The sequence below is a fragment of the Haliaeetus albicilla genome, chromosome 9 (genome assembly GCF_947461875.1).
Source record: "Haliaeetus albicilla chromosome 9, bHalAlb1.1, whole genome shotgun sequence".
NCBI lineage: Eukaryota > Metazoa > Chordata > Aves > Accipitriformes > Accipitridae > Haliaeetus > Haliaeetus albicilla.
Window position 1 is genome coordinate 25,428,785 of NC_091491.1, and position 26,183 is coordinate 25,454,967.

Genomic DNA, 26,183 nt, shown 5'->3' on the forward strand with positions numbered 1-26,183 from the left:
GAAGGTTCGTGTGTTTTATTTGTACATCTCCAACAGACTCACAGTAAAGCTGTCACTGCATCAGTAGCAGCTTATCTATATAACGACGTTTTCCTTATGGTCCTATAACTTCAGATTTCTGAGGAGTGCATTGTCTGTGTGGAATCCAAAATGACTGCATTTGGCCATTTGTAAATTAAAGTGGCAGTATTGCTGTGCTGTACAGCATTGTAGTAATCTACCTTTGAACATAGAGAAGTAGCATCTTTTGGAAAAAACTGGTTTATTGCTATTTGTTAACTTGCTTTAAAAATGCATGTCACAACTTCCAGTTGAAGAAGTCTTAAGTTTTCAAAACGCTTCTGTGACAAGCTTTCCAACAGGTCATCTAGCTGCTATGCGGCAATTGCTTCTTGAGATTCCCTAGGAATGTTTGAACATCTTATGTCTATGACTAAATTGCATTTAATTGAAATACTTGGTAGAAGTGGAAGTTCAGAGGTTGTGTTCTATAAGCTCTTCTGTTGCGAGGTACTGTATGTACTTGCTTGTTGTGGCATTAATCGAAGTTTTGGTGTCAGATCACTAAATTTGAGTTGAAATTGAAGATTGATTGAGGATTGTTTGGTATTAAACTACTGATGAAGAAAATAGGTGAAATGCATCATCCTGTTGACAAAGCTCTTTATGCTGTAGGCTCATAAACAGCCTGTTTCACTGTTGACTAGTCTTGCTTGATTGAACGTTGTTTCTCCTAATTCATTGTTCAGATGAATTGTTCAGCTTTCTGCACTGTTGCTTGCAACCATTCTTTTTGTCTCCATTGTTAATGATCAACGCTTTCACTAGCCACAGTAGTATTTCTGCATTTGATGGACATAATGGTGTATATGCTTCTGATCAGGAAAATTCCAGCTATGAAGGTGAAGTAGCTGCTATAAATGAGAAACTGGGAAATGGAGGTGGGGAAGAAGGAGGAGGAAGAGTAAAAAAACTGTTTTTCCTGTTAGTAACTTAAGGGGTGCCCCTCCACTGCTGCCTTCCCTTCCCTGTCAGCCGTGCCCCAAAATGATGCCATCTTGAAAGGATTCAAGAAGTCTGGCTGCTTGACTTCATACTGTAGAAGTCTGCAGTTGTGAAAGGAGGGGGAGAGAATACTCTGTTATGTGCTTCCCCTCCCCACCTCAATAAGGGAGGAGGACAGCTGCCCTGCACTTTCTCGCTTTTCTCTGAAAAGATGAAAGCTAGAGACTTGGACCTCATTCGCTATATAAGTTTAAACTTTACGTTTAGAAATTTAATGGGGAATCATGAGATCAGTTCATTTTCAGAATTACAGTAACTTAAAGGTGCATCCAGTGAAACTGCGTAACTTAGAATTACCCTAGTAACAGATCCATAGATTGCCTTTCAGCTTGCTTCCTGTTTCTGTTTAGGATATTCTGACATTAAACTTATGAATATTAAGCCTTTAAATAAAAAAAAAACCAAACCTGAGTAATAGGTGGTGGCCTTTCCCTTTTGCTCTATGAAAATATTCTTAAAATTATTGCAGAAACGCAAAATTAGCAGGACTAGAGGACAAATAGGTTGTAGTAGCTACTGCCAGTTCACTTTAAATGAACTTGTTTTTCAAGCAAGTAACTGTCCTAAGCTAGCACATTACCTAGTGTCTTCCCAGAGGCTAATCTTGGAGTGGAACCCTCTTTCAGAACTGAGGGCAGTGTGAGTAATGTAGCTTACCTGTGTGCTGATATCCAGTCCCAGGCCTTTTGAGTCTACTACAACAACAGTTAAAATTGTCTGAATCACCAGTGCAACAAAGTTGTTGATGCCAAACATCAAAGCATAACGCTGCATGCTTAGATTGACAGCAATCTGAAACCTGAAAATGAATGTACAGGTTAACTGAACTATGGAGAACAAGGACATTTGCAGTTTACTTATGGGAGGAAGTTTGGGAATTGTGCACAGAGGTTTCTTCAAAGGATAAAGCCTTTCAATCTTGGCTATTTAACAGCTTCATTTTGGCAGAAATCCCTTGTTTTTCTGGCTTTGGCACTTCTGTGCATCCTACTTATCCACTCAAAATAAGTAAAGGGTATATTTGCTAAATAAAGACCTATGTATATTCATTTGATCATTTAGAGAATACTTGTACAGAGACCATTGAACAGCTAAGTGCAGAATAAGGTAGTTTCTGACTTGGAGTAACCTATTGTAATAGTTATGTCATATAATTTTAAGCATAGTTTTATACAAGCTAGAAATTTGTGCTGCTGCCATGACCTATTTAAAAATCTTATTTCTAGGGAAACTTCTGGTAAAATTTTGATAAATTTAAAAATGTGACACTTACTGATTTAAATCAGTTTAATTAGAGCAGTTGTGTATTATACTTACGTTGCTATTGTTATAAGAAGCATATAGCATGCTTTAAACACAAGGTAACCAGCATAACATGCCCAGATGTTGTCAGTAAAGTGCATGAGAAATAGAGAACCGGCATCCATTGCAGAGAAAATTCCCAAAGCCAGTTCTCCAGAAAGATCCCAGTTTACTTTGATGTATCCAACTGCCATGGAAGTTGCTGAGCCTAAAAATTTAAAAATAATTAAAACTCTGAAACATCATCATCCCTTTAGAGCTGTTGCATAACTGTCTAAATGGATCATGCCAACAGCTCTTGAGACTGTTATGGTCACAATGGGCTTTGATAATGGTGTGGTTTATATTTTCTGTTAGTGGTGTGGGAGTCTTCTCTCTGTTTGGGTTTTTTTTGTCCTTGCTTACAGAGCCTTTGCAGAGAAGTACTCTGAGAAAATGCCTCATGCCTAAGGCTGGAGGCAGCAGTGTACAGTCTATTGTTGTTACTCCCATTTTTTGACATCTGTGAGCAAAGAGAAAAACAATCCTACCAAGCATTTTCTGCCAAAATATGCATAATGGAGTTTAATTCCTTCATGTAAAGATCTTTATGGAATGAAAATCTGTTGTACTCTTTCATGCTTGCTTTTTTTTTTTATGAAAGCATCTTTTCAGTTTCTGGTGAAAAATCTTAAGAACTGCATTTCTCAATGCCTTATTAACAATCACATACAGTAAAAACCCTTACTTGACTGTAATATGGTATAACAAACTCCAGTGCCTTGATTGTTATTTTTTTAATTATTTTTTTTAATCTCTGCAATAATGATGAGGTATACTTTTCTCCCCATCTTAATTCTGGAGAAACACTTCTACTAGTTTAAGAAGGTTATCCAGCTATGGCATTTTTTTATGCTCCTTTAGCACAGAGGCTCCTGTAGGTTTATGAAAGCTCTTTGAAACATGATATGCTGAGGTTAGTAGCTCAAATGCAAAGAGAAGTCTGGTCCAGGCAGGTTATACAGCCGTGAGTTATCAGAGTCCAGAGACTACTAGTTGCCCAGATGTTTTCAGGCAGGCTAGCACACTAGTGCAAAATTGGACTTCATTTGCTGGCTGTATGTGGTCTTCGTCAGAATTCAAAAAAATCATAGCAGGCCTACTCCTTTGGTCCATCATTGCTATAACCAGACATTTCTAGTAGCGTGAGTGCTTTCTGTACCCTGAAATAGTATCAAGTGCCAGAGAGTGTAAAAGCAAGAAAGCCCTTGGGAATACTGCTCAAACCAGTAGCCTGAGAAGTTTTGGAGTACCTTCAGTAAAGTGCATTTTCATGCTGATTGCAGGGAGGAAGAGTAAACACAGTTCCCTGTAGAAATGTGCCATAAGGTTCCTGGTATGAAGGAGAAGATATAGCTGTGTAAATGTGAGCTTGAAAATGGGGCTCCATTGGTACTGTAAGCTATTCAGATAAAGTTGCACTTTACCCATGTGCCTTCTGTTTTGTGGCCAAAGAGGAATGTCATTTGGATGGACCAAGTAACATAGTGAGAATCAGAATGGCTGAGGTTGGACAAGACCTCTGGAGATTGCCTAGCCCTGCAGGGTGAACTAGAGCAAGCTGCTCAGGATGGTGTCTAGGTTTTGAACATCTCCAAGGATGGAGAGTCCACGCCTCTGGCCAACCTGTTCCAGTGTTAAATCACCTTTACAATAAAAATGTTCTTGTATGTTTAAGTGGAACTTTGTTTAAATTTGTGCACCTTGCCTCTTGTCCTGTCACTCGGTACCACTGCAAAGACTCTGGCTCCATCCTCTACTCCTTCCCTTCAAGCCTTTATGCACATTAACAAGATCCCTTGTTTTCTCAGTGTTAACAATTACAGCTCTTATAGCCTCTCCTTGTATATTGTATCCAGAGGCAAACTCATTGATCAGGATACAGATGCAGTCACTGAATATTTGTTCAGGAGCACTCATCCTGAAATCATCTTTAAATCCACTGTCTAAACAGACAATCTAGAACAGTGTATCTGTTAATATGCTTTTTTTAATTCTTAAACCGCCTAGCTTAAGGTGTATTTGAGGGAGGAATGGGCAAGGTGTCATTGCACAGGGTTTTTGAACTGCTTACTTGGAGTTAAATTCATGGTCTAAACAGAGCTGTGAACTTAAACCCTTAAAACACTTTGGTGGAATGAGGCTCCCCTAAGAAGGAAAAGCTTATATCTGTATTTTTTAAGATGATTTTTGAAGACCCCATTGAAGATTGTACACTACAAACATGCTTTGCACACTGTCTGGGTGTTACATATTGGAGGCTGTTGCAGTGGACCTTGGTCCTCATAGAAGATGAACAGAAAGGCACCAAAGACTTTGCTGAAGAATGCCATCAGCACAGGATGGGTTAGAAGTAGTTGATAATGATCTTTTACTTACCTAAAATAGTTGCTATTGCTTCAACAGCTCCATTGTACACTGCAGAGCTGTGAGAGGGGGCTCTGAAGTCCCACAGCACTTGGATATAATTCAGAACCTGGTTAAAGCCCGCTGTAGCCAGAGCCCACCACAGGGACCAGTACAGAAGTTTCCTAGAGCTGTAGCAATCCCTCAGGTCCTTGCTCAGCTGCACCAGTACACTGAGCATGTGATTCTGGGGCTTGGGATTATCAGCCTGCGGTTCAGGTGCTGGTCCCCTGTCAGCAGATACAGAGCTCTTGTCCTCTTGGCAGCTCGATGGCCCGTCGGAGCCGACTGTAGCCACGACTTTATCTGGTCCTGGGGGAGTTTCTGTGACATCTTTCCTGTGGAAGAACATACTCTTTTGGGGCATTGGGAGAAAAAAGGAACAAACAAATGCCAGGGACACGGAAGCCAAAGTAATGGCATTAAGGTGAAAGTAGGATACATCTGCTAAGGAAACCAGCAGCTGTCCCAGCACGGCCGCAACGGTGGCTGCAACAAGAGTGATACTTCTGCAATAGCTCGTCACTCTCTGATAGTGATCGGTGCTGACGACACTGTAGATGTAGGCGTAATAGGCGACCTCGGTGGCTGTCACCATCCCGTAGAAGAATTCCACCACCTGCATGGCCACCACTCCGTGTGCGAAGAGGAGCAAGAGCCACGTGATGATGAAGCTGACGCCCTGGAGGAGGAGGATGGGCTTGTAGCGCACGTAGTCTGTAATCAGGAAGACTGGGAAAAGGAGTGCAAGGTAGGAGTATGTCCAAACTGGGAAAATCTGGTTGGTAACCTAGGAAATAATAAAAGAAATATTTCTTTAAAAATACATTTTAAATGTTGACTTTGAAGCTTTTTGATGATGGTATTGAAGAAACATAGTTGTGGTGACAGGAGACACTGAATTGTGTGAATTGTGCAGTTAAACTGCCTTGAATTACAAAACTGTAAATGTACTCCTGAAAAGGTGAAGATAGTTATGCTAGGCTCCACTACATAAAGAGGTAGATTGGCTTTAAAAATATTTCTGGTAAAGGCTTATGAATAAGGTAGATTTTTGAGGTGCAGCTGTTTAAAGCTGTTGTAACTGTTTGTGTCAGAGGAAAGCCTGTCCAGCATCAAATCCTATTCCCCACAGTGGCTGAAAATAAATGCCTATTTAGTTTTAACTTTTATGCGAGTCATTGTATATCTTTGGTCACCTCTCTCCTTTGTCAGAATTAGAAAAAAAAAAGTATGCCTCTTATGATGAGGGAACTGGAACTATACGTAGTGAGTGGGTAGCTGTTACTATGTTATCCTCACCTTCTATGTTTTCTTCAAATGTAATGTGTAAGAAGTAAGCAAGTATTTGATGGAACAGTATTTTGGTAAGCTTTAGTTGGCCTTCAATGCATAGATGCTCTGAAAAGAAATTATTTTTCTTTTTCTAAATCTGATCTCTATTCAGGTTGGAAGGTGCTGTTTACTGTCGCCACTAAAGCTCAGTGCTTGCCCAGGCAGCTTGACTACAGCTGGAGGGGGGGAGCTTCTTTTAGATACACTCATAGGAAAAGTTCACTCTGTGATGTACAAATTGCCTGTTTTGGGGAGGTCTTATCCAGTAATTGCTGGACCTGCTGGGGTATCTGTTCATGATCACTTGTTCTGTGCTTAAACAATTGGATTAGAAAGGAATTGTTTCAAATGCTGGAGGAACAACAGCAGGTGGTTATCTTTATACTTCTGAACTTGTACTGGAGTGAGTTGCATGATGAGCAGCAGGTTCACTATATCTTTCTGGGTGACTTCTTTTGTTTCTCTGAACTATAATTAGAATTTTTAGGTGTTTGACTGAAACTTATGGAATTAGCTTACCAGAGGTGGGTTTGACTGAAAGAGCCAATATCTATACTCTACTTTCTTTTGAGTTAAGGATTCTTGCTGGAATCAGAACTAAGGCATCCTATCATGTTATTTGTGTAGTTTCATATAAGACAGAAAATTTCCCTTTGTGGTTAAAAAAAAAATTAAAAAGGGAGGGAAAAATCCCAATAACCCAAACCACGAATACTTTTTTTTTTTCCCAGAAGAAACCTTGGGTTCATACTATGCTAGCGGGCTTCTGCCTTAATATTTGCTACTGCACATCAGGAATGACTGTTCTTCATATTAGCTGTATGTGGGTGTAGCAAGCTTATGTTTTCTAATTATACCATTAGCTCCATGACTCAGCCACTTGTTAACTATGTCCCCTTTTGTTGGGAATCATACTCCTGAAGCAGCCACTGCTGAACAGAGGAGCAAAGCAAGGAAACCTGCAGTGCGTGCTTTTGTCAAAAAAAAAACCCCAGAACTTTTTCGAATGTGAATCTGACCTCCACAGGTTAATGAATGCATAAAACAGCCCTGTAACGTAGGTAATAATCTAACAGCTCATAAGGGGAAGTCTGCTTTGTTTTCTTATGATTTGCAATCACTATGTCACTGTCAGTGTAATCAATTCCATGATAAGGTTAAATAAATCTTAGTGTTGCCCCTCCTCTGGGGCTCTAGGTGGAGAGAGGAGCTAGCTGGCCTGATTTTGCTGAAAATATCAACTTCTTAAACAGCCACCAAAGTGGTTTAAAAGTCCTAAGAATGTGGAGACTTTAAAGTTTTGACCTTTTGCAAAAGAGGTGATACCTTACTCTTTTCCAGAAGCATCTTAAATATGAGTCTAGATAAATATACCTGTATTATTGAACACTTCATCTCCCCTTCAGTTATTGCTGTAGGACTTAATGCTTTAAGCATATTAATTATTACTTAAGAGAATAGTTGCATACCTCTTCAATCGTTAGGTTTTTTTCTGGTCCGGTTAGATAAGGAGTGAGAAAAGGTTCTGATGGCCTCATTGTGGAGAAAAATCCACTCGCACAGATGATCAGTGTGGGATAAATCCAGCTGTGGCCTGTGGCTCTCTTCCAGCAATCCATAGTCTACCTAAAAAAAAAAAAAAAAAAAAGGTAGTGAAGAAATGAGCACACCAGGAATTTTAAAAGATGCTCTTTAGTAAAATTAGTTAGTAAAAATTCATTTGCAAGTTTACTTTTTAACTAACCCTACTTCAGCTAATGTTTCTCTCACTTAAACCTGCCAGTGATCATGGATGCAGCTTGTAAATGAACAACTTGGATCAAGGTGCATTGGTGGTGGTAAACTCCGGTCTCTGTATCATCTATCAAAGGTTGTTCTTAATGACTTACTTAGAATTGAGTGGAGGTATCTTAGCAGAAGAATAAAGTTCCATTACAGTCTCATTTCCGAATAAATGAGTGGGCAAACTGTGTGATTAAAGCTTGTTCTCAGCATGGTCAAGGAGGCTTTTTTCTGTTGATTTGCAGCCTGAGCGCCAAGTGGAACGATAGAAGTGCAAGCCTTTTTGCAGACAATGAAAGCCACCAGCCAGCTCACAACCCATTGTGAGCTCGGTGTCTTCAAAATGCTTTAACACTCATCATATTTCTTGCACTCCAGACATTTGAGTGGGTAAAGAAAGATGCAGAAACTATCTGCTCATGGTACCTGCTCAGACTTAGAAAAGAGAAAACTTGACTTCACTTTTGAAAGTGATGATCAAAAGGAAAAGAATGAGACTTGTATCTTCACTGTAGTTGGCAGCAAAAAGAAGTATAGAGATTTGGGGTTTTTAAGTTTATTTTACTTGTTTTGCCTTCGTTCCACTGTTCCCAGAAAACAAGTAAAACAAGAATGTTCTGAAACGTAAGAGAATGAAAGCAAAGCACTGAGTGATGTTTAATCAAGCTGTTACAAGCTATTTCTTTTAAATTGTTGAATTCCATCTTGTAGTAGGCACATTTTCAAAAGTGCTTCTACTTGCACTGTGAGATTGTATTTATTAAAACTTAGCATAAATAGTATGTTATTAAAGCAGTATTCCTGCAACCTCAGAAGAATGTTACAAAAACCAGCCCTAACCTTGAAACTTGATTTTAAATGTTTGCCTCTGATTATCATCTTTCTCTTACAAATCATTGTATAGAAAATATAGCCTGTATGATCCTTAACTCTAGATCTGCTTTGAGATCTTTTGATATCTGTTACCTTTTCAAAATAAAAATATATTAAACCCTGGACTGATCAATAACATCAGCATAAATCTTGTATCACTTCCAAACGCGCTGAGCAGTTGAGTGGCCAGCATACTTCCAAATAACTCTGAAGGTAATTAATTACCTGTCAAAGCTGTGGCTGTGGTGCATTTGTTGTGGATTCATGTGCAGTTTCCTCCTAGGATGACCTTCTGTCTTGTAGAAGAGAAGTCAGAAACCACCCTTTAGGACTGGAGGTAGTAAGAAATTTCTGTGTCTTTTTGTTTCCTAAAAGTTCTTTCTAAACGTGATTAAATGTTTACAGAATTTAAATTATAGTAATAACAACTCATCACAGCTCTTCTTGCTTGCAGAACTTGTCCATGAAGATTGCAGGGGAAGCTTTCTCCTTTACAGGCTGTCAGCAAACTGAGTTCTAATTTTAAGATAAAGCTTTAGGACTCGCAGTAGCTAATGATTAATAAAAACTTACGTGGCAAGAAAGCAATCACTTGATTGCATTTTTGTGTTAATAAATACCTTTAAAAGCTCTGCTCTCCAATTCATGGATAAGACACAGCACCCGTTTTACAGTTTGGGCTGACACTGACCGTCCCCTGCACATAGCGCAGCAGCCTCTGGGCTCGCAGGTCCCTTTGCTGGGGGTGTGGGGAGGTAGGGCATAGAATACTTCATACTGTTAGTTGGCCAGGAATTACTTCTGTATAAGGACCAATCTGTCACTTAAGGGCAAATGGATGAGAAGATAGGGAGCTTCTAAATCAACTTTTTAAGCTAAAAAAAAAATCAAACCAGAACTACTTCAGAGAAACGCTGCTGCTTTTCTTTCCTTTACCCATTTTTTTTTAGACTGGACTCCCTACGTCTTCCAAGGTTCACCAGAGGATGGAGCTGACCCTGCAGCCTGTTGGCGGGATGTGTGTTGACGCTGGGAGCAAACGCTGTGGCCCTGACAGGAGGGGCCCCACGTGCTGCCCAGAGCAGCTGTGTGAGCTGGACGGAGCGTGGCCTTGTTCTACAGGTATGGAAAGCTCTCGCACCGCTTCAAGCGTGTAGTGCGGCCGGGCAGGCAAGTGTTTGGAGAAGCCAGGCTTGCCTCTGCATTTCATTCTCTTTCTTTACCAATGGCTTCCAAGAAAGGAGAAGAATCAGGGGAAGATGCTGCTGGGTACGTCTACTGGCCTGCTGCAAAGTGGCTGCTGACTAGCATTTCTCTGGTAACCCACAGAGTGCTTGGTTATTAAGCAAGCTTGCTTTGAATACAAAGATACAATCTGTTCGCTGCGTTGTTGGCCAGACCTGGCCTTATCAGCTTGCTGGACTGTATCTTCACGGAAGACTTGTGCCCAAACGCAGTAAAGTTTCGAAGGTAGTGTTGTACTTGGAGGGGGTTGTAGCTATGGGGAGCGATGTGCTCAGCTCTGGATTTTCATATTTACTTGGAATCCTTTAGCATGCTGGGAGAGAGATAAGCACTTAATACTAAAAGCTGCAAGGAGAGGTGGATTTGTTCAGTTCCGTTTTCCTGCAGAACTAGAGCCTGTGTTTCCAGCCTTGCTCATAACCTGCCAAGCCTCAGCTATCTCCTCTCCAAAAAGTGCGTGTGTACGTACATGAACATGTAGGTAGATGTGTGCCTCTGACTATTTTGGATGAATTCTCTAATTGATTGCTGCGTTAATACTGATTTGCAGCTGAAAACCCATGGTAACATAAAGCCATACCTTTCTCTTGCTGTTGTTTCCGCCTCCAACATGTCATGTCCTTCCTAACACTCGTAAGAGCTGCCCTCTTCCTTCCCTATTTCTCCCCCACCCCACCCCCTCCCCCGCAAATGCTCCCCCCAACTCCCAAACTCAGAATCTTTCTTTTGGAAATTTGAGAGAATAGGAATAGATTTGTGTGTGTTTCTGCTTGGTTCCTTTGCTCCTTAGTGCTATCCCACATACCTGGAAGGCTGTAAGCTCTGACCAGTTCAGAACAGAAGAATTTTTATGGTTCTTTCTACTAGTTTTTCTAGCTCCTTTCCTGTAGCTTACTACTACCATTATTTTTTTAATAATAGCAAGAATTTTCACATGTTGCTGATTCCTTTTGTCTGATGATACATAGCGAGAAATCTTTAAATTGCTGTACCAAAGGCAGCTGGAGACTGTGGAGCTGGAAATACCAAGTTTCTCTTTTTCATTTAAACACAAACTCTAGTTAGAGTCTAGTCCAGGACTGGCACCTAGTTCTTTAACTAAATGCCTCAAAAGAAGTTTTCTACTCACAAGGAAAAGTAAAACAAAATAGTCTGTGCTCTACTGGACTTTGTCACTGTTTCTTCAGGCAGGAATATCATGCCCTCAGTTCTGCAGTAATAAAAGATATTTACTGTTTACTGCAAACTAAGTACATGTCTCACTTTTACAACTGCATTGGTTAAGCTGTTCTGCTTAAAGCCAGTTTACAATAGAGAATGTCCACACAGTGCACAAGAGTAAACAAAAGGCCTAGAAAATGAGCTGGGTTCATTTGGTCAAATCTTACCAATTCTTGTGACTTGAAACAAATTGCTTCTCTCCTGCCTGCTCTTGCCTCTGGGCAGTTTGTCTAGTTGCAGTATATGACAACTGTATGAAAAGGACATACGTCTGTACAAATGATAGCTTATGTCTCTACAGGAAAAATATTATTCTGTAAATGCTAAGCATTTTCTATTTTTATTAGTTAGATGTAGGTATTGGAAGCTAGAAGCAAACAGCAGTACAGAAATAACTTTAACATATGGATATAATTTGTATTAAATTGGGGATTCACTATGCAAACTCACAGGCTCTTTTTTCTTCTCCTGGACTAACTGTCCTTTGTGCTGGACTGAATTAGCTGTAGGACTTGAATCTTCTTGATAAATTCTGAGATGCTGACCCTGCCAAATCCTTGGCAAAGACCAAGGGACCTCCCTCATTTGGCACTCAAAAGCAGACATGATGCTAGCTTTCTGTTTCAGTTATAAGTCGTCTTGGATATTCGTGTTAATTGGGAATTTTCCTGTGCAGAACCAGCCACATTTCTCCACAATGTACTTCTCTGGTTTTAGTCCATACTACTCAATCCCTTTGACTTTTTTTTTCTTTTCCTGTTGAAACTGCAAGACTCTCAGTCCTGAATTTAATTTTACTGGAAGCACAAGGAAAAGAGTGGGGCGCTTGCATTTTGTTTTGACTCTGAAGTTTTTCCCTTCTGGGCTGATGTTGCTGTGGACTCAGTAGAATCATAGAGCAGTTTGGGTTGGAAGGGACCTTAAAGATCATCTGGTTCCAACCCCCCTGCCATGGGCAGGGACACCTTCCACTAGTCCAGGTTGCTCAAAGCCCCATCTGACCTGGCCTTGAACACTTCCAGGGATGGGGCATCCACAGACTCTCTGGGCAACCTGTTCCAGTGCCTCATCATCCTCACAGTAAAGAGCTTCTTCCTTACATCTCATCTAAATCTACCCTCTTTCAGTTTAAAGCCATTACCCCTTGTCCTATCACTACATGCCCTTGTAAAATGTCCCTCTCCAGCTTTCTTGTAGGCCCCCTTTAGGTACTGGAAGGCTGCTATAAGGTCTCCCCGGAGCCTCCTCTTCTCCAGGCTGAACAACCCCAACTCTCTCAGCCTGTATTCGTAGGAGAGGTGCTCCAGCCCTCTCGTCATCTTTGTGGCCCTCCTCTGGACTCGCTGCAACAGGTCCATGTCCTTGTGATGTTGGGGGCCCTGGAGCTGAACGCAGTACTCCAGGTGGGCTCTCACGGGAGTGGGGTAGAGGGGGAGAATCACCTCCCTCGGCCTGCTGGTCACGCTTCTTTTGATGCAGCCCAGGATACAGTTGGCTTTCTGGACTGGAAACGCACATTGCCAGGTCATGTTGAGCTTCTTGTCAACCAACAGCCCCAAGTCTGTCTCTGCAGGGCTGCTCTGAGTCCACTCATCATCCAGCCTGTATTTGTGCTTGGGATACAAGTACAGTGTTTAGGTTGCAGCTTTCACATGCGGGTCCAGCAACAGCTGTGACTTAGCAGTGTTTTAGTGAACCTTCTCAGATAGGTTGTGCAAACCCTGCTTTTCTGCACTGTTGTCTGCAAAAAGCCTGCTTCTGATGTGGGCTTTTAAATTAGAAGGGAGGAGTCTGTCATGAATTGCCTGTAGTTAAGTGTGCTGGTTTTGTCTGGGATAGAGTTACTTTTCTTCACAGTAGCTAGTATGGGGCTATGTTTTGGATTTGTGCTGAAAACAGTGTTGATAACACAGGGATGTTTTTGTTATTGCTGAGCAGTGCTCACACAGAGCCGAGGCCTTTTCTGCTTCTCCCCCCACCCCACCAGCGAGCAGGCTGGGGGGGCACAAGGAGCTGGGAGGGGACACAGCTGGGACAGCTGAACCCAACTGACCAAAGGGATAGTCCAGAGCATACAACATCGTGCTCAGCATATACAGCTGGGGGAAGAAGAAGGAAAGGGGGAACGTTCAGAGTGATGGCGTTTGTCTTCCCAAGTAACTGTTACATGTGATGGAGCCTTGCTTTCCTGGAGATGGCTGAACACCTGCCTGCCCATGGGATGTGCTGAATGAATTCCTTGGTTTGCTTTGCTTATGCAGGGGGCTTTTGCTTTACCTGTTAAACTGTCTTCATCTCAACCCATGCGTTTTCTCACTTTTACCCTTCCGTTTCTCTCCCCCATCCCACTGTGGGGGGTAGGGGGAGTAAGCGAGTGGCTGTGTGGTGCTTAGTTGCCAGCTGGGGTTAAACCATGACATTAGGTAGGAAAGAATATAATGATGAAACACAATCCCTTCTTCCTTGGTTCAGAACAAGGTATGTGCAAAGGGGGGGGGATAGACCCTTCACCCACACGCATGAGCAAATGGTCACCGAAGCAGCTTGCCAACGCTGTATACAAGAGCTAGAACAAGCAAGGCAAGGTGATCTCTGATCTTTGCCATTATGCACAGTGGGATGCCCAGGTGGTTGCTCTGTTCTTGTGTATAGATTACTGCTGTTAAGCTATTTATAGGCAAGTAAATAAGAATCTAAAGCAGCTTATCTTTTCTTCTTGGCACAGTGCCATTATGGTGATCTCTTAGTTGGCATATGTTGTAATGAAGTGCTATATGATTCAGCGTAGCTTTTCAGGGCTGTGTGGTAGATTCATCTTGCACTGCTGTTCCCTGCATGTTGCAGTAGGAACTCTTCTCCCACGAGGGCCTGGCCATGTGAGCCTGCCTGCCTGACCCCTACAGCCATGTTGTATAGCCAGTTACAATCTGCTCTTTTGATTCATGTTCAGCGTGGTTCAGATGCTCTTTGCAAGATCTTGCTATTTTCCTTTTGCATGTGCTTGAGACAAGCATGCAAATGCTTCTGATCAAGAAAATTCCAGCTATGAATGCAAAGTAGCTGCCATAAATTAAAAACTGGGAGGGGGAGAGAAAAAGGCAGAAGAATTAATGAAAAACACATTAGGGAAACACTGCTTCTTCTGGAGATGACAGACACTCTATTATTTTGTTTACTTGTGTTCTGGCGCAGTTTCTGTATGCTCAAGTTTTTGCTTTGTGAGTAAGCAAAATCTTAGCTTTTCCAGCAAACATCAGATCTTTGAGGAATGAAGAAATGCCCCTTGCTTCCAATTCTTATGTCTCTTAATAAACATCAGAGGGGGGAGGGATAGGAACAGGGATTTTTTTTCTATTAATGCAAATGTAGTAGCTTCATTACCCACATAGTCATGAATATTATAAGTGAAGAGTCTGACTTGGTCCTTTTTTGCTCTTGCACATTTCAGTACTGTCACCACACTGGCTTCAGTAAATATACCATGACTTTGTATCCATATTTCCAAGAACAGTGGCAAGGCTATTTATGAAGTCCTACATATTCCTGTCCTTAATTTTAAAGTTTTAATTTTTGGTGTTTAATTCAGTCTTTAATCTTTTAAAGTAATTTTTGCCTTCTCTCTACAGAGTATCTGAATAGGTTTAGTCATCTTCTAATCTGTGGGAGTAGGAAGCTGCCCCAGCTGAGATCCCATCTGAGAAAATGCAGAAATCAGTACATTTCAGTTGACTCTGACATGAGTGGAACTGATCTGACTGAAGTTAGGGACACTACTGTGAGACAGGATATCGAACCCCAGATTAAGTGCCCAAACTATGGGCAGAAAATTCTATTATTCACATTGAGATACAGACCAGGTTTGCTCCTGAGATGTAGTTAGAAGGCAGGAGTCCTTTTCACTTGAGCTGAAATAACTCCAATAACCCAGGCTGTGTCTCATGGTCTTGAACTCCCCTAACAACATATGGTCATGTTGATTCTGCATCTGAGAAAACCAACCTGAATTTTTGGGCAGAGAGGATGTTATTCAGTGTCCTGTTAATTAGCAAAAGCTGGTCAGATAGCAGGGCCTGATTATTTATGTTCTGGTGTATCTGCCTTTAAAATGTCAAAGACCAGCATCTGTAATCCTAAATGCTGCACTAAAAGGCAAAAGGGAAGAATGATGGCTGATACGAGGGAAGAGCAAGATGTTTAGATTTCCATAGAAGAAAGAGGGATTTAAATTGTCCTTTGGCATAGCAATTTCTTTCTTGGTAAACTTTTGAAGATGAATTGGCTAAGCAGTAAATAGGAAGTAAGTTAATAGCACTTACCTGAGTCACTATGCCCAGTCCCAGGCCTCTTGAATCCACGACGACTACTGTAAGAATGGTCTGAATCACCAGTGCAACGAAGTTGTTGAATCCAAACATCAAGGCATAGCGTTCCATGCTCAGATTGACTGCAATCTGGAACCTAATGTGAGAGTGGCAGGTCAGTGACTTCACACTGGGTGGAAAGCTGTTGCTCTCTATTTAGTTGATGAAGAGAAATGATTCATGCAGATGATGTATATCAGGGATGGAGTAAACAGTGCTTCGTTTGTTTGTTTGCTTCCTTGCTTTCTCTAAAAAAAGTCTTGACTGTCATAGTGTATTTTGATGTTTTTGTACTTGTCTGTGTTGCTTTTCCAAACCATGTTATCAGGTGATCTGCTTTATCTAGTAGAATATCAGATCTCTTTAACCTTCCCCTTTGTTCCTTCTCTATCTTCACAGACTGTGCCAGACAGGTTGTAAGACCTCCATGGTTGGAGGCTTTCAAAGAGCTGGCCAGACAAAACCATGACCTGATCTGGCATTGGCAGGGGTTCTGTCCTGGCTGGGAGGTTAGACTAGAAGGTCACTATGGGTATCTTCTAACCAACTTTTCTGTGATGATGTGAATAACTTTTTTTCCTTTGTGGCTTGACAGTGGAGGTAGCATACTGTTTATTTCCATCAAAAGCCTGTAGATTTTCCTTGCAATATCTTTTTTGACAATAATCAGAACATCTTTTCTTGCCGTATTTATGTCCACAGTTTCTATCTGAACAGAAGGGTATTATTCCTGCAGTACTCTCTTCAATTATTTTTAGCAGGGTTCTTTTGTGCAAGCTTTTACTTTTTTTTTTTTTTAGAATATGTTGAAATAGTCCAGGTGTGATCCACTATAATGTACTAACAATCCACCAAAATGAAAATAGAGGGTTCACTTGGCTTCATTCAAGATAGGCAAAATCTTCTCATGCATTATAGTTTTAGCAGTTTTTTTCAAATGGTATCCAAATAATTTTGGGGTTTGACATAAAAATACATCTGGTATTTTTGTTAATGAAATAATGTGGTATGTCTAAAGACATTCCAATCAATAAAATAACTGGAATAATAAAAATGGTTTATATTTAACACAGATTATATATAATTTTGTTATTTATATTATTTCTGTTTTTCTATTTCTGACAACAGAATAGCTTGGTCTCCTAAGAGATCTTGTCTGAGTTTATACGTCCAATGTTCTCTTTTATTCCTTCTTAACATCATAATATCATTAAGGATTTTATGTTCAAAGGTATCTTGGGGAACACTCTATGCCAAATCTTTTCTTACATTCATGCGGTTCATAGCATGCTAAAAAGCGTATCAGCAAGGTGGTCTAGACATAATGGGATCTTAAAGGATGGTTGTTAAGGCATGCTTGTCCTTATTGCTCACTTTGCATCTTCCATGACAGGAAGGAGGAAAATAGCTCATATGTTTTGCTGTTACCATTGCCTTTAGTAACAAAGACGTCTTGTACCTTGTTTAATTTCTGCCAAGGTAAATGTTCAATGTCCTTTTGATAATTTTTCTTTTATGTTTGTATAGAAGAACGAAAACAACATAACTAGACATTTAAGTATCCTTGTCTTTACCTAAACTGTTATGTCTAGCATTAGATCAGCTATCTCTGAGTAAAAGGAGGGATGCCCAAAGTAAACTTAAAGTCTGGTTAGTATTCTGTGCATAATGGCAGCACTGTAAGGTTTTATACTTACGTTGCTATTGTTATAAGGAGCATATAGCATGCTTTGAAAATGAGATAGCTGGCGTAACATGCCCAGATGTTGGTAGTGAAGTGCATGAGAAATAAAGAACCAGCATTTATTGCAGAGAAGATCCCTAAAGCCAGTTCTCCAAAAAGGTCCCAGTTAATTTTCATATATTGTACTACAAAAGATGTTACCGAGCCTAGAAAAAGAGGGAAAAAAAAAAAAGTAAATGTTGTATCTGTTCTATAACCTATATCACCAAGTCTTGCCACCCTCACATGCCGAAAGGCAATGCTGAATAATGAAGCAGAGTAGTTCTGAAGTGTTTTGAAAGCATTTCTAATCACTTCTGAAGTCATGCAGATGACTGGTCATTTTTAGACAACTGCATAAATCAAATCTCTGCCATTCCTTTCTTAACGTTTTATTCCACTTCACAGGATAAACTGTTATGTAGAAGGATTCATTATTTAGCTGTCTGTACCCCAGCATGTCTCTCCTAGGGAGAGAATTAGGAACACTGGAGCTCAAGAAGAACAGTTCTTCCAGCTTCTACTAGCTTACTTTATAGCTAAAGTAGTAAACCTTATAGCTTAACAGTTTAGCTCTGTACAGCTCATAAAGGGGCTAAGCTGTCAAAAAAGGGAGTTTTGTGAGGTATCAAGTGAGTATATTCAGGGAAATGAGAAAGGATAGGCACGATTTCCTTTTGTTGGGCCTGCTACAGAGATGCACCTGTTGCGAAGATAAGCCACCTTACTATCCATCTTAGGGGTCTCATACAATTTTAAAACTTCTACACCTCTACGTTTAGAAATAGGCAATTCCATGAGAAAGAGGAATTCATCAAGAAGTAGACACTGCAGGAGTTAAGTGCTCTCAATTCGAGATTCAATTGGTCTGTTTAGTTGCCTACCTCAAGACAAGAGTAATTTTTAACCTTAGAGGTATCTGTTTCTCCTTAATGACTATAAGTGTATCCTGAATGACCAGGTATGATGTAGGCATGTTTAGTTTCCCTGGTGGATCACACCCCAATGTCTTGTGCAAGTTTTCTACAGCAGCACAACATGAATATGAGAAATGCCGCCAAGTCGGGGTGGTACCCTCTGATGTAACCTTTTGATAACATTACTTTGAGTATGTGGTGTGGGCAACTGCTTCCAGTGCAAAAGCGTAATGGTTAACGTCAGTAGTGTAATGAATTGAATAAGGTCTTTTTCTGCAAATCTCTATATCTTGGCATGACTAAAATTCTTCCTTCTGTCCTGCTGCATGAGAGTATTTCACTAGAAAAAGATCTTAATGAGAGGATTATGTTCTTGTTCTGTAAAATATTTATGAAAAACTTCTCTCATCTGTGTAAGCTGATACCGTTGTTATGGGAACTGTGTGATACTTGTTTGGGAAAAAAACAACCCAAACCCAACAACCTCATCCAAAGAAACACAGGTGCCTCTGAATGGATGTAGCAGCTGGATGTAAAGTCTGTATGACTTGTACACTCTCTGCATACTGGTAGGGTAAAGTTGGGTGTCCCAGTCCTGAAGAAAAATAACATAGCTCGCATTTAAACTGTTTTGTACATCAAAGAACTAGGTCTTGAATGCACAATGCATACACTGGCTTCCTGGAGCGTCTGCAAGGGAATAGCACTTTAAAAGTGTTCTAAAGTAAAACTTTAGAGACTGTGTTTGTGATCGAAGCTTAGACACTAACTTACTCAGAAAAGTTGCTATTGCTTCAACAGCTCCATTGTACACTGCAGAGCTGTGAGAGGGGGCTCTGAAGTCCCACAGCACTTGGATATAATTCAGAACCTGGTTAAAGCCCGCTGTAGCCAGAGCCCACCACAGGGACCAGTACAGAAGTTTCCTAGAGCTGTAGCAATCCCTCAGGTCCTTGCTCAGCTGCACCAGTACACTGAGCATGTGATTCTGGGGCTTGGGATTATCAGCCTGCGGTTCAGGTGCTGGTCCCCTGTCAGCAGATACAGAGCTCTTGTCCTCTTGGCAGCTCGATGGCCCGTCGGAGCCGACTGTAGCCACGACTTTATCTGGTCCTGGGGGAGTTTCTGTGACATCTTTCCTGTGGAAGAACATACTCTTTTGGGGCATTGGGAGAAAAAAGGAACAAACAAATGCCAGGGACACGGAAGCCAAAGTAATGGCATTAAGGTGAAAGTAGGATACATCTGCTAAGGAAACCAGCAGCTGTCCCAGCACGGCCGCAACGGTGGCTGCAACAAGAGTGATACTTCTGCAATAGCTCGTCACTCTCTGATAGTGATCGGTGCTGACGACACTGTAGATGTAGGCGTAATAGGCGACCTCGGTGGCTGTCACCATCCCGTAGAAGAATTCCACCACCTGCATGGCCACCACTCCGTGTGCGAAGAGGAGCAAGAGCCACGTGATGATGAAGCTGACGCCCTGGAGGAGGAGGATGGGCTTGTAGCGCACGTAGTCTGTAATCAGGAAGACTGGGAAAAGGAGTGCAAGGTAGGAGTATGTCCAAACTGGGAAAATCTGGTTGGTAACCTAGGAAAGAAGAGGAAATCTCTGTGGTGTTATTCCTGGGGAAAGGAAGTTCATTTATTTTAAATGGCTTTGTAGACGGAAGGTTTTGCTCTGAGGGAATTAATAAAATATATAGCCACATTGAAGCAGCATGTGACTGTTGAGCAGGCAAATGGATCTTAAATCCATTAAATGGATCTTCTATTTATGCCATCTACTGCAAATTCTAACCTGCCAAAGCTGGTTACATTTGTGCTTTATTTTGGTTTTTATCTTTGTTTAATAACTTTGTTTAAAGTTTTACTTTCTTTATTTTTGCTGATGCATGTAAAAGAAAAGGCAGAGTAAAGCCATACCTCATCTATGGTCAGGTTTTTATCTGGTCCTGTTAGATAGGGTGTTAGGAAAGGTTCTGATGGTTTCATCATGTAGAAGAATCCACAGAGGCAGAGGATCAGGGTGGGAAAAGTCCAGGTGTTGCTTTTCTCTTGCTTCCAGCAGCCCATGGCCTCTGCAGCTAAGCTGAGGAGGAAGTTTGTTAGAAGGATGATACTGCCCACACAAGTGCAAAGTTGTCTTCTAATTGATTTTTATTTTGTAGTTTCTAATGCTAAGGAGTGCTCTTTAGAGGCTGGCAGTTGGAAAACATTTTTCTTCGTAATTTAAAGTGTACAGCTTTTCCTTACATTTGTCTGCTCTTTCTCTGTCTTTGTAGGTAGCGTATAAAGAATGACTTGGAAGATCTTTAACTGGGAGACAAATTACACTGTCATTCAGTCTGCATTGGCTAAGTTAACCACAGGAAAAGCCTACCTAGACAAAAGTCACTGAAGACAGCTGAGCACTGAGATTTCACACAACACCATGACCGATCGCAGCCAACAACCTTGTTGAATGACAAGCAACTAGTTCACAATTGCTGTTTCTTCTCCTTCGCCTCCTAGATGTGCATGGCTTTCCTGTTATGGATAGCTGGCAACTTTTGAGCCTAGCAGATGAGAGTCGCTAATAAATGCAGAACAGATGTCAAACCAGATCCTCAGCTGGAATGAACTGCATCGGAAGTCCAGTTTGGATACAGACATCCTATTTTCAATCTATAAAAACCATTTGTGGTTACTGAAGGTAATAGTTAACACTAAAATGAAATGAAGCAGATATTTTAGTTCTTGTCTCTAGATGAGTCTTATGGGATAAATTAAACTTTGCAACGCTACTAGACAGAGACCAAAGAGAAATCAAAATGGGTGTAATGGGGGGCATGCAAAGGAAACAGTAAGTTATATCCCATATTCATGTTGGTGTAGGCAGTGTCAGGAATCTGAACATGTGCAGTGTATCTTTTGGAGCCCTCTGGAGGGTGCTTGTTACTAGCTGGGACTTCCATCACTCTGCTTTTGACTTTTACCTATTTACCTCCTGACAACTTTTTTTTTTTTCAGGCAAAAGTTTTAATCTTAAAAATGAAGTGTTCTGCAGGCAGTGTTTTTCCTCAAACTTTCTTGTAAAAGCTGAAGAAAGATATCTTCCAAAACAGCCAAAAATATTCATGTACCTGTTGACTACACCACTCCAGACTGGATGGGCAGGCATTATGCTTCTTCTTTTCTGACTTCACACCATGATAGCACATTTTACTAATGGCCTGATGCACTAAGAAATGGGTGCAGATCAAAGGGAATTTGAATTATTTCATTTTATGCATAACGGCTGAAACCATTGACATTACAGGATTTACAGCAGAAATGAACTTAGCTCTGTGTCAGCTCCCTAGTGTGAACCACTAGATGGCAAGATGACCCCAGCAAAGGAAAAACGTGTAGGGGAGGAATGTGAGACACATTCAGAGTGCTCAAGGAAAGAAGCATTTCTGCCCCTCCTTCCTCCCCAGTTGTTGTAATAGCATCTGCTGCAAAATATGGCTTTGGCAGGGCCAGTACTAAGTGAGTACTTAGTCACCACAACATCCCCTTGCTCTCCTTTCACATGATAATCGTTAAAGTATTACACCACCCTAATGCCACATGAACACTTCATGTGAGGTTCTGAAAAAGGCATCAAGAAGAGGGAGGATGAAGAGCATCTCTAGCACTGTAATGAAGAACATTTGTACAAGTTAGCTCTGTGACTTAGCCAGCTTATATTTTTCTCTTCCCAGCCTAGATTCTCTGCTCCAGTCTGCTTCAGGCCTTGCCATGTTTGCTCTCCCCCTGGCAGGCTCTGTGACACAAAGGCAGCAGATTTCATGAATCCTTTCAAAATGTCCTGCCCTTTGGGAGATGAGTGGGGCAAACTGTTGTATTCTTAGGGCTTGCAGAGTGCTGTGTGCTGTACCTCTGATGCTGCCCATCTGTGTCAAGCCTGTGCCATTGTGTGCAGTAATTTCTGTTTTGAGCTACATAAAGAAAAACTTTAGGTGTGGTCACTGCATCCCTCCAGTCCCAGCACATGCACTGTTTGGGGTTTTCTGCTAGACATGTACCTCTGTTCTGTAGATTTACTCTTTGAGGCACCTGTGTTAGGCTGGCAGATAAGTCAGACGAGAAGTTTCCACCTGATTTAAGCAGCTGTGCAGGAAAAACCTGCCACTGATGCTGAGCCAGAAAACACAGTGGGCTGAGGGCTTTCAGGGGCAGCCCACTCTGCCCTTGGGGAGTGAAAGGTGGGTGCCACTGTATCCATAGAAGGGTGTGCCCTCACCTCGCACCCCAGCCCTTTGCTGTTGGTGAAGGGCTCTGCTGCAGCCCCAGCTCAGCTCTGCCAGCTGCTGGTACAATTGTTCCTTTCTGCGTTTATAACCACAAAGCTCTGACAATGAGATCTGTACCCTGGTGCTTAAGGGGGAAGAATCCAACTTGTTCCCACTCAGTCACCCCTTATGGTCAATTTGTCTTTTATAAATCTAGGTTTTTCTTAACTTTTGGAGAGATGGCAGGATGCCTTGGTGGTGTTCTGCAGTAAAACAACCCTCTGTTTCTCATTTCCCCTATCAATTCTTGGTTAGTGCCAGAGCTGTCAGCTCTTCTCCCACACAGCCTGACCCAGCCCCCAGTTCCCCACCAGACTGCTCTCTTCTTTCCTCCCTCTTTCCCTTGTCACTGCAGGATTTCTGATTTCCAAAGTTCATGTATAATCATACCTTGTCTGCTGGAGCTCTTCCTTTCTTAGTTCCAAGGCAAAGGTTCCCTTTTAGTATTTCCAGTCCTTCTTCTAGCTGTCCTGTGTGTATTGCAGCTACTGGACTCTATTTGGTTTTTGTGCTTTTCCTGTTGTTCTGGTATTTCAGCTTGCTCCGATGACACCTCCTTTGAAAACATTTCCAGCTGGCTTGCTTTCAGCAACCACTTTCAGCACCCTTAAAGGAACAGCCAGACAATCCTGGCCTGTCCTTGCCCAAAGGCAGCAGTAAATCGAGACCCAAACTGTGGTTTGGTGCTTGACTGGCACAAAAGCAATAGAGCTAATCCTGTTCCCAAATAATTTTGGATCTATTTGACAGGTACGTGGCTTGGGACCCACCTGTGCCCCAAACTGGTCTATATTAAAGATGGAGCAGTAGAGATGAGGGAGAACAAATACCAGTGTTATAAGATTTAAATGTTTCCCCACTAAATATATGGGGTTTCATACTATTCTGGAAGGTTTAAACAGTAAAACACTCTGCTTTGCTTCCCCTTGACTGTTGTTTGTTAGCAAATTTCTTAGACCTTTTTCTTAGGCAGGTTCTCGCAGTCCTACTGAAGATGGATATGGCCCTATAGTTATCTTCAGAAGAACCTGTGGAACCCACAACAGCAAAGGATACTATCTCAAATGTACAGATTTGCACAAAAAGTATGTACCTACAAATCTAGATCCACTCCCACCCTGGTCCTACAACATATAGGTCTGGAATGAGAGATATAATAATTACGTAGGAATCCAACCAGTAGGAAAATGATAAATTTGTAAACAACAGTGAATTATCCAATAATTTCAGAGGAAGGCAGCTTCTTAATTCATATGCAGTAAAATGGTACTGTAACTTTAGAGTAAGCAGTAAGAGAGAGTAAGCAGTCTAGGAGGTTCCTGGACTGTGTGGAAGATAACTTCCCGACACAGCTGGTAGGTGAGCCTACCAGGGGAGAAGCCTCACTAGACCTACTGTTTACAAACAGCGAAGGACTGGTGGGAAGTGTGTGATGGTTGGAGGCCGTCTCAGGCTTAGGGACCATGAAATGATAGAATTCTCAATTTTTTGTGAGGCAAGGAAGGTGGTCAGCAAAACCACTGCTATGGACTTCTGGAGGGCAAACTTTGGCCTGTTCAGGACACTGGTTGACAGAGTCCCTTGGGAGACAGTCCTGAAAGGCAAAGGGGTCCAGGAAGGCTGGACATTCTTCAAGAAGGAAACCTTAATGGCTCAGGACCAGGCTATTCCCATGCGCTGCAAGATGAACTGCTGAGGAAGACAACCAGCTTGGCTGAACAGCAGGGAGCTTTTGCTAGGACTCAAGAAAAAAGGAGAGTTTATCATCTCTGGAAGAAAGGGCAGGCAACTCAGGAAGAGTACAGGGATCTTGTTAGGTGTTGTGGTTTAACCCCAGCCAGCAACTAAGCACCACGCAGCTGCTCACTCACCCCCCCACCCCCCCAGTGGAATGGGGGAGAAAATTGGGAAAAGAAGCAAAACCCGTGGGTTGAGATAAGGACGGTTTAATAAAACAGAAAAGAAGAAACTAATAATGATAACACTAATAAAATTACAACAGTAATAATAAAAGGATTGGAACGTACAAATGATGCGCAGGGCAATTGCTCACCACCCGCCGACCAACACCCAGCCAGTCCCCGAGCGGCGATTCCCCACCCCCACTTCCCCATTCCTATACTAGATGTGATGTCCCATGGTATGGAATACCCCTTTGGCCAGTTTGGGTCAGGTGCCCTGGCTGTGTCCTGTGCCAACTTCTTGTGCCCTCCAGCTTTCTCGCTGGCTGGGCATGAGAAGCTGAAAAATCCTTGACTTGAGACTAAACACTACTGAGCAACAACTGAAAACATCAGTGTTATCAACATTCTTTGCATACTGAACTCAAAACATAGCACTGTACCAGCTACTAGGAAGACAGTTAACTCTATCCCAGCTGAAACCAGGACATTAGGTCATGCAGAGGGGAAATTAGAAAGGCAAAAACTCAGCTAGATCTCAATCTGGCCACTACTGTAAGAGACAACAGAATATGTTTTTACAAATATGTTAACAATAGAAAGAGAGCCAAGGAGAATACCTATCCTTTATTGGATACAGAGGGGAACATTGCCACCAGAGATGACAAAAAGGCTGAGGTACTTAATGCCTTCTTTGCCTCAGTCTTTAATAGTGAGACCAGTTATCCTCAGGGTACTCTGCCCCCTGAGCTGGAAGACAGGGACGGAGAGTAGAATATACCCCCTGTAATCCAGGAGGAAATAGTTAATGACCTGCTATGCTGTCTGGACACTCACAAATCTATGGGACCAGATGGGATCCATCCAAGAGTACTGAGGGAACTGGCAGAGGTCTTTGCCGAGGACACTCTCCATTGTTTATCAGCAATCCTGGTCAACAGGAGAGGTCCCAGACGACTGGAGGCTTGCCAGTGTGACGCCCATTTACAAGAAGGGTTGGAGGAAGGATCCAGGGAACTATACAGGCCTGTTGGCTTGACCTCGGTACCGGGGAAGATTATGGAACGGTTCATCCTGAGTGCGCTCATATGGCACGTGCAGGACAACCAGGTGATCAGGCGCAGCCAGCATGGGTTCACGAAAGGCAGATCCTGCTTGACCAACCTCATCTCCTTCTATGACCAGGTGACCTGCCTAGTGGATGAGGGAAAGGCTGTGGATGTTGTCTACCTGGACTTCAGCAAGGCCTTTGACACTGTCTCTCATGGCATACTTCTTGAGAAGTTGGCAGCTCATGACTTAGACAAGTGTACTCTTTGCTGGGTAAAAAACTGGCTGGCTGGATGAGCCCAGAGGGTTGTGGTGAATGGAGTTAAATCCAGTGGGCGACAGGTCACAAGTGGTGTTCCCCAGGGCTCGGTGTTGGGCCTCATTCTGCTTAATATCTTTATCAATGATCTGGATGAGGGGATCGAGTGCACCCTCAGCAAGTTCGCAGATGACACCAAGTTAGGAGGGAGGGTTGATCTGCTCAAGGGTAGGAAGGGTTTACAGAGGGATCTGGACAGGCTGGATCAATGGGCCAAGGCCAATTGTATGAAGTTCAACAAGGCCAAGTGCCGGGTCCTGCACTTGGGTCACAGCAACCCCATGCAGAGCTACAGGCTTGGGGAAGAGTGGCTGGAAAGCTGCCT

General features: G+C 42.1%; 2 protein-coding genes across 3 annotated transcripts; both read right to left on the bottom strand.

Moving 5' to 3' along the window:
• On the bottom strand, positions 1-15,645 carry LOC104324460 (thiamine transporter 2). The gene is made up of 7 exons (XM_069792171.1): positions 15,585-15,645; positions 9,028-9,098; positions 7,617-7,773; positions 4,786-5,602; positions 2,383-2,575; positions 1,723-1,864; positions 1-928 (listed from the first exon to the last, which is right to left on the bottom strand). Exons 3-7 carry the CDS (start codon positions 7,764-7,766, stop codon positions 806-808), a joined length of 1,425 nt encoding a protein of 474 aa, XP_069648272.1. The 5' UTR covers positions 7,767-7,773; positions 9,028-9,098; positions 15,585-15,645; the 3' UTR covers positions 1-805.
• Positions 11,576-23,240, bottom strand: LOC104324581 (thiamine transporter 2). Of its 2 annotated transcripts, none has more exons than XM_069792170.1 (6): positions 22,979-23,240; positions 20,196-20,350; positions 19,044-19,860; positions 17,327-17,519; positions 15,585-15,726; positions 11,576-14,345 (listed from the first exon to the last, which is right to left on the bottom strand). In XM_069792170.1, exons 2-6 carry the CDS (start codon positions 20,343-20,345, stop codon positions 14,166-14,168), a joined length of 1,482 nt encoding a protein of 493 aa, XP_069648271.1. In that variant the 5' UTR covers positions 20,346-20,350; positions 22,979-23,240; the 3' UTR covers positions 11,576-14,165. The 2 variants fall into 2 exon arrangements, with proteins under 2 accessions (XP_069648271.1, XP_069648269.1); XM_069792168.1 differs by having other exon boundaries at positions 20,196-20,361.
• Positions 23,241-26,183: the final 2,943 nt, after the last annotated feature.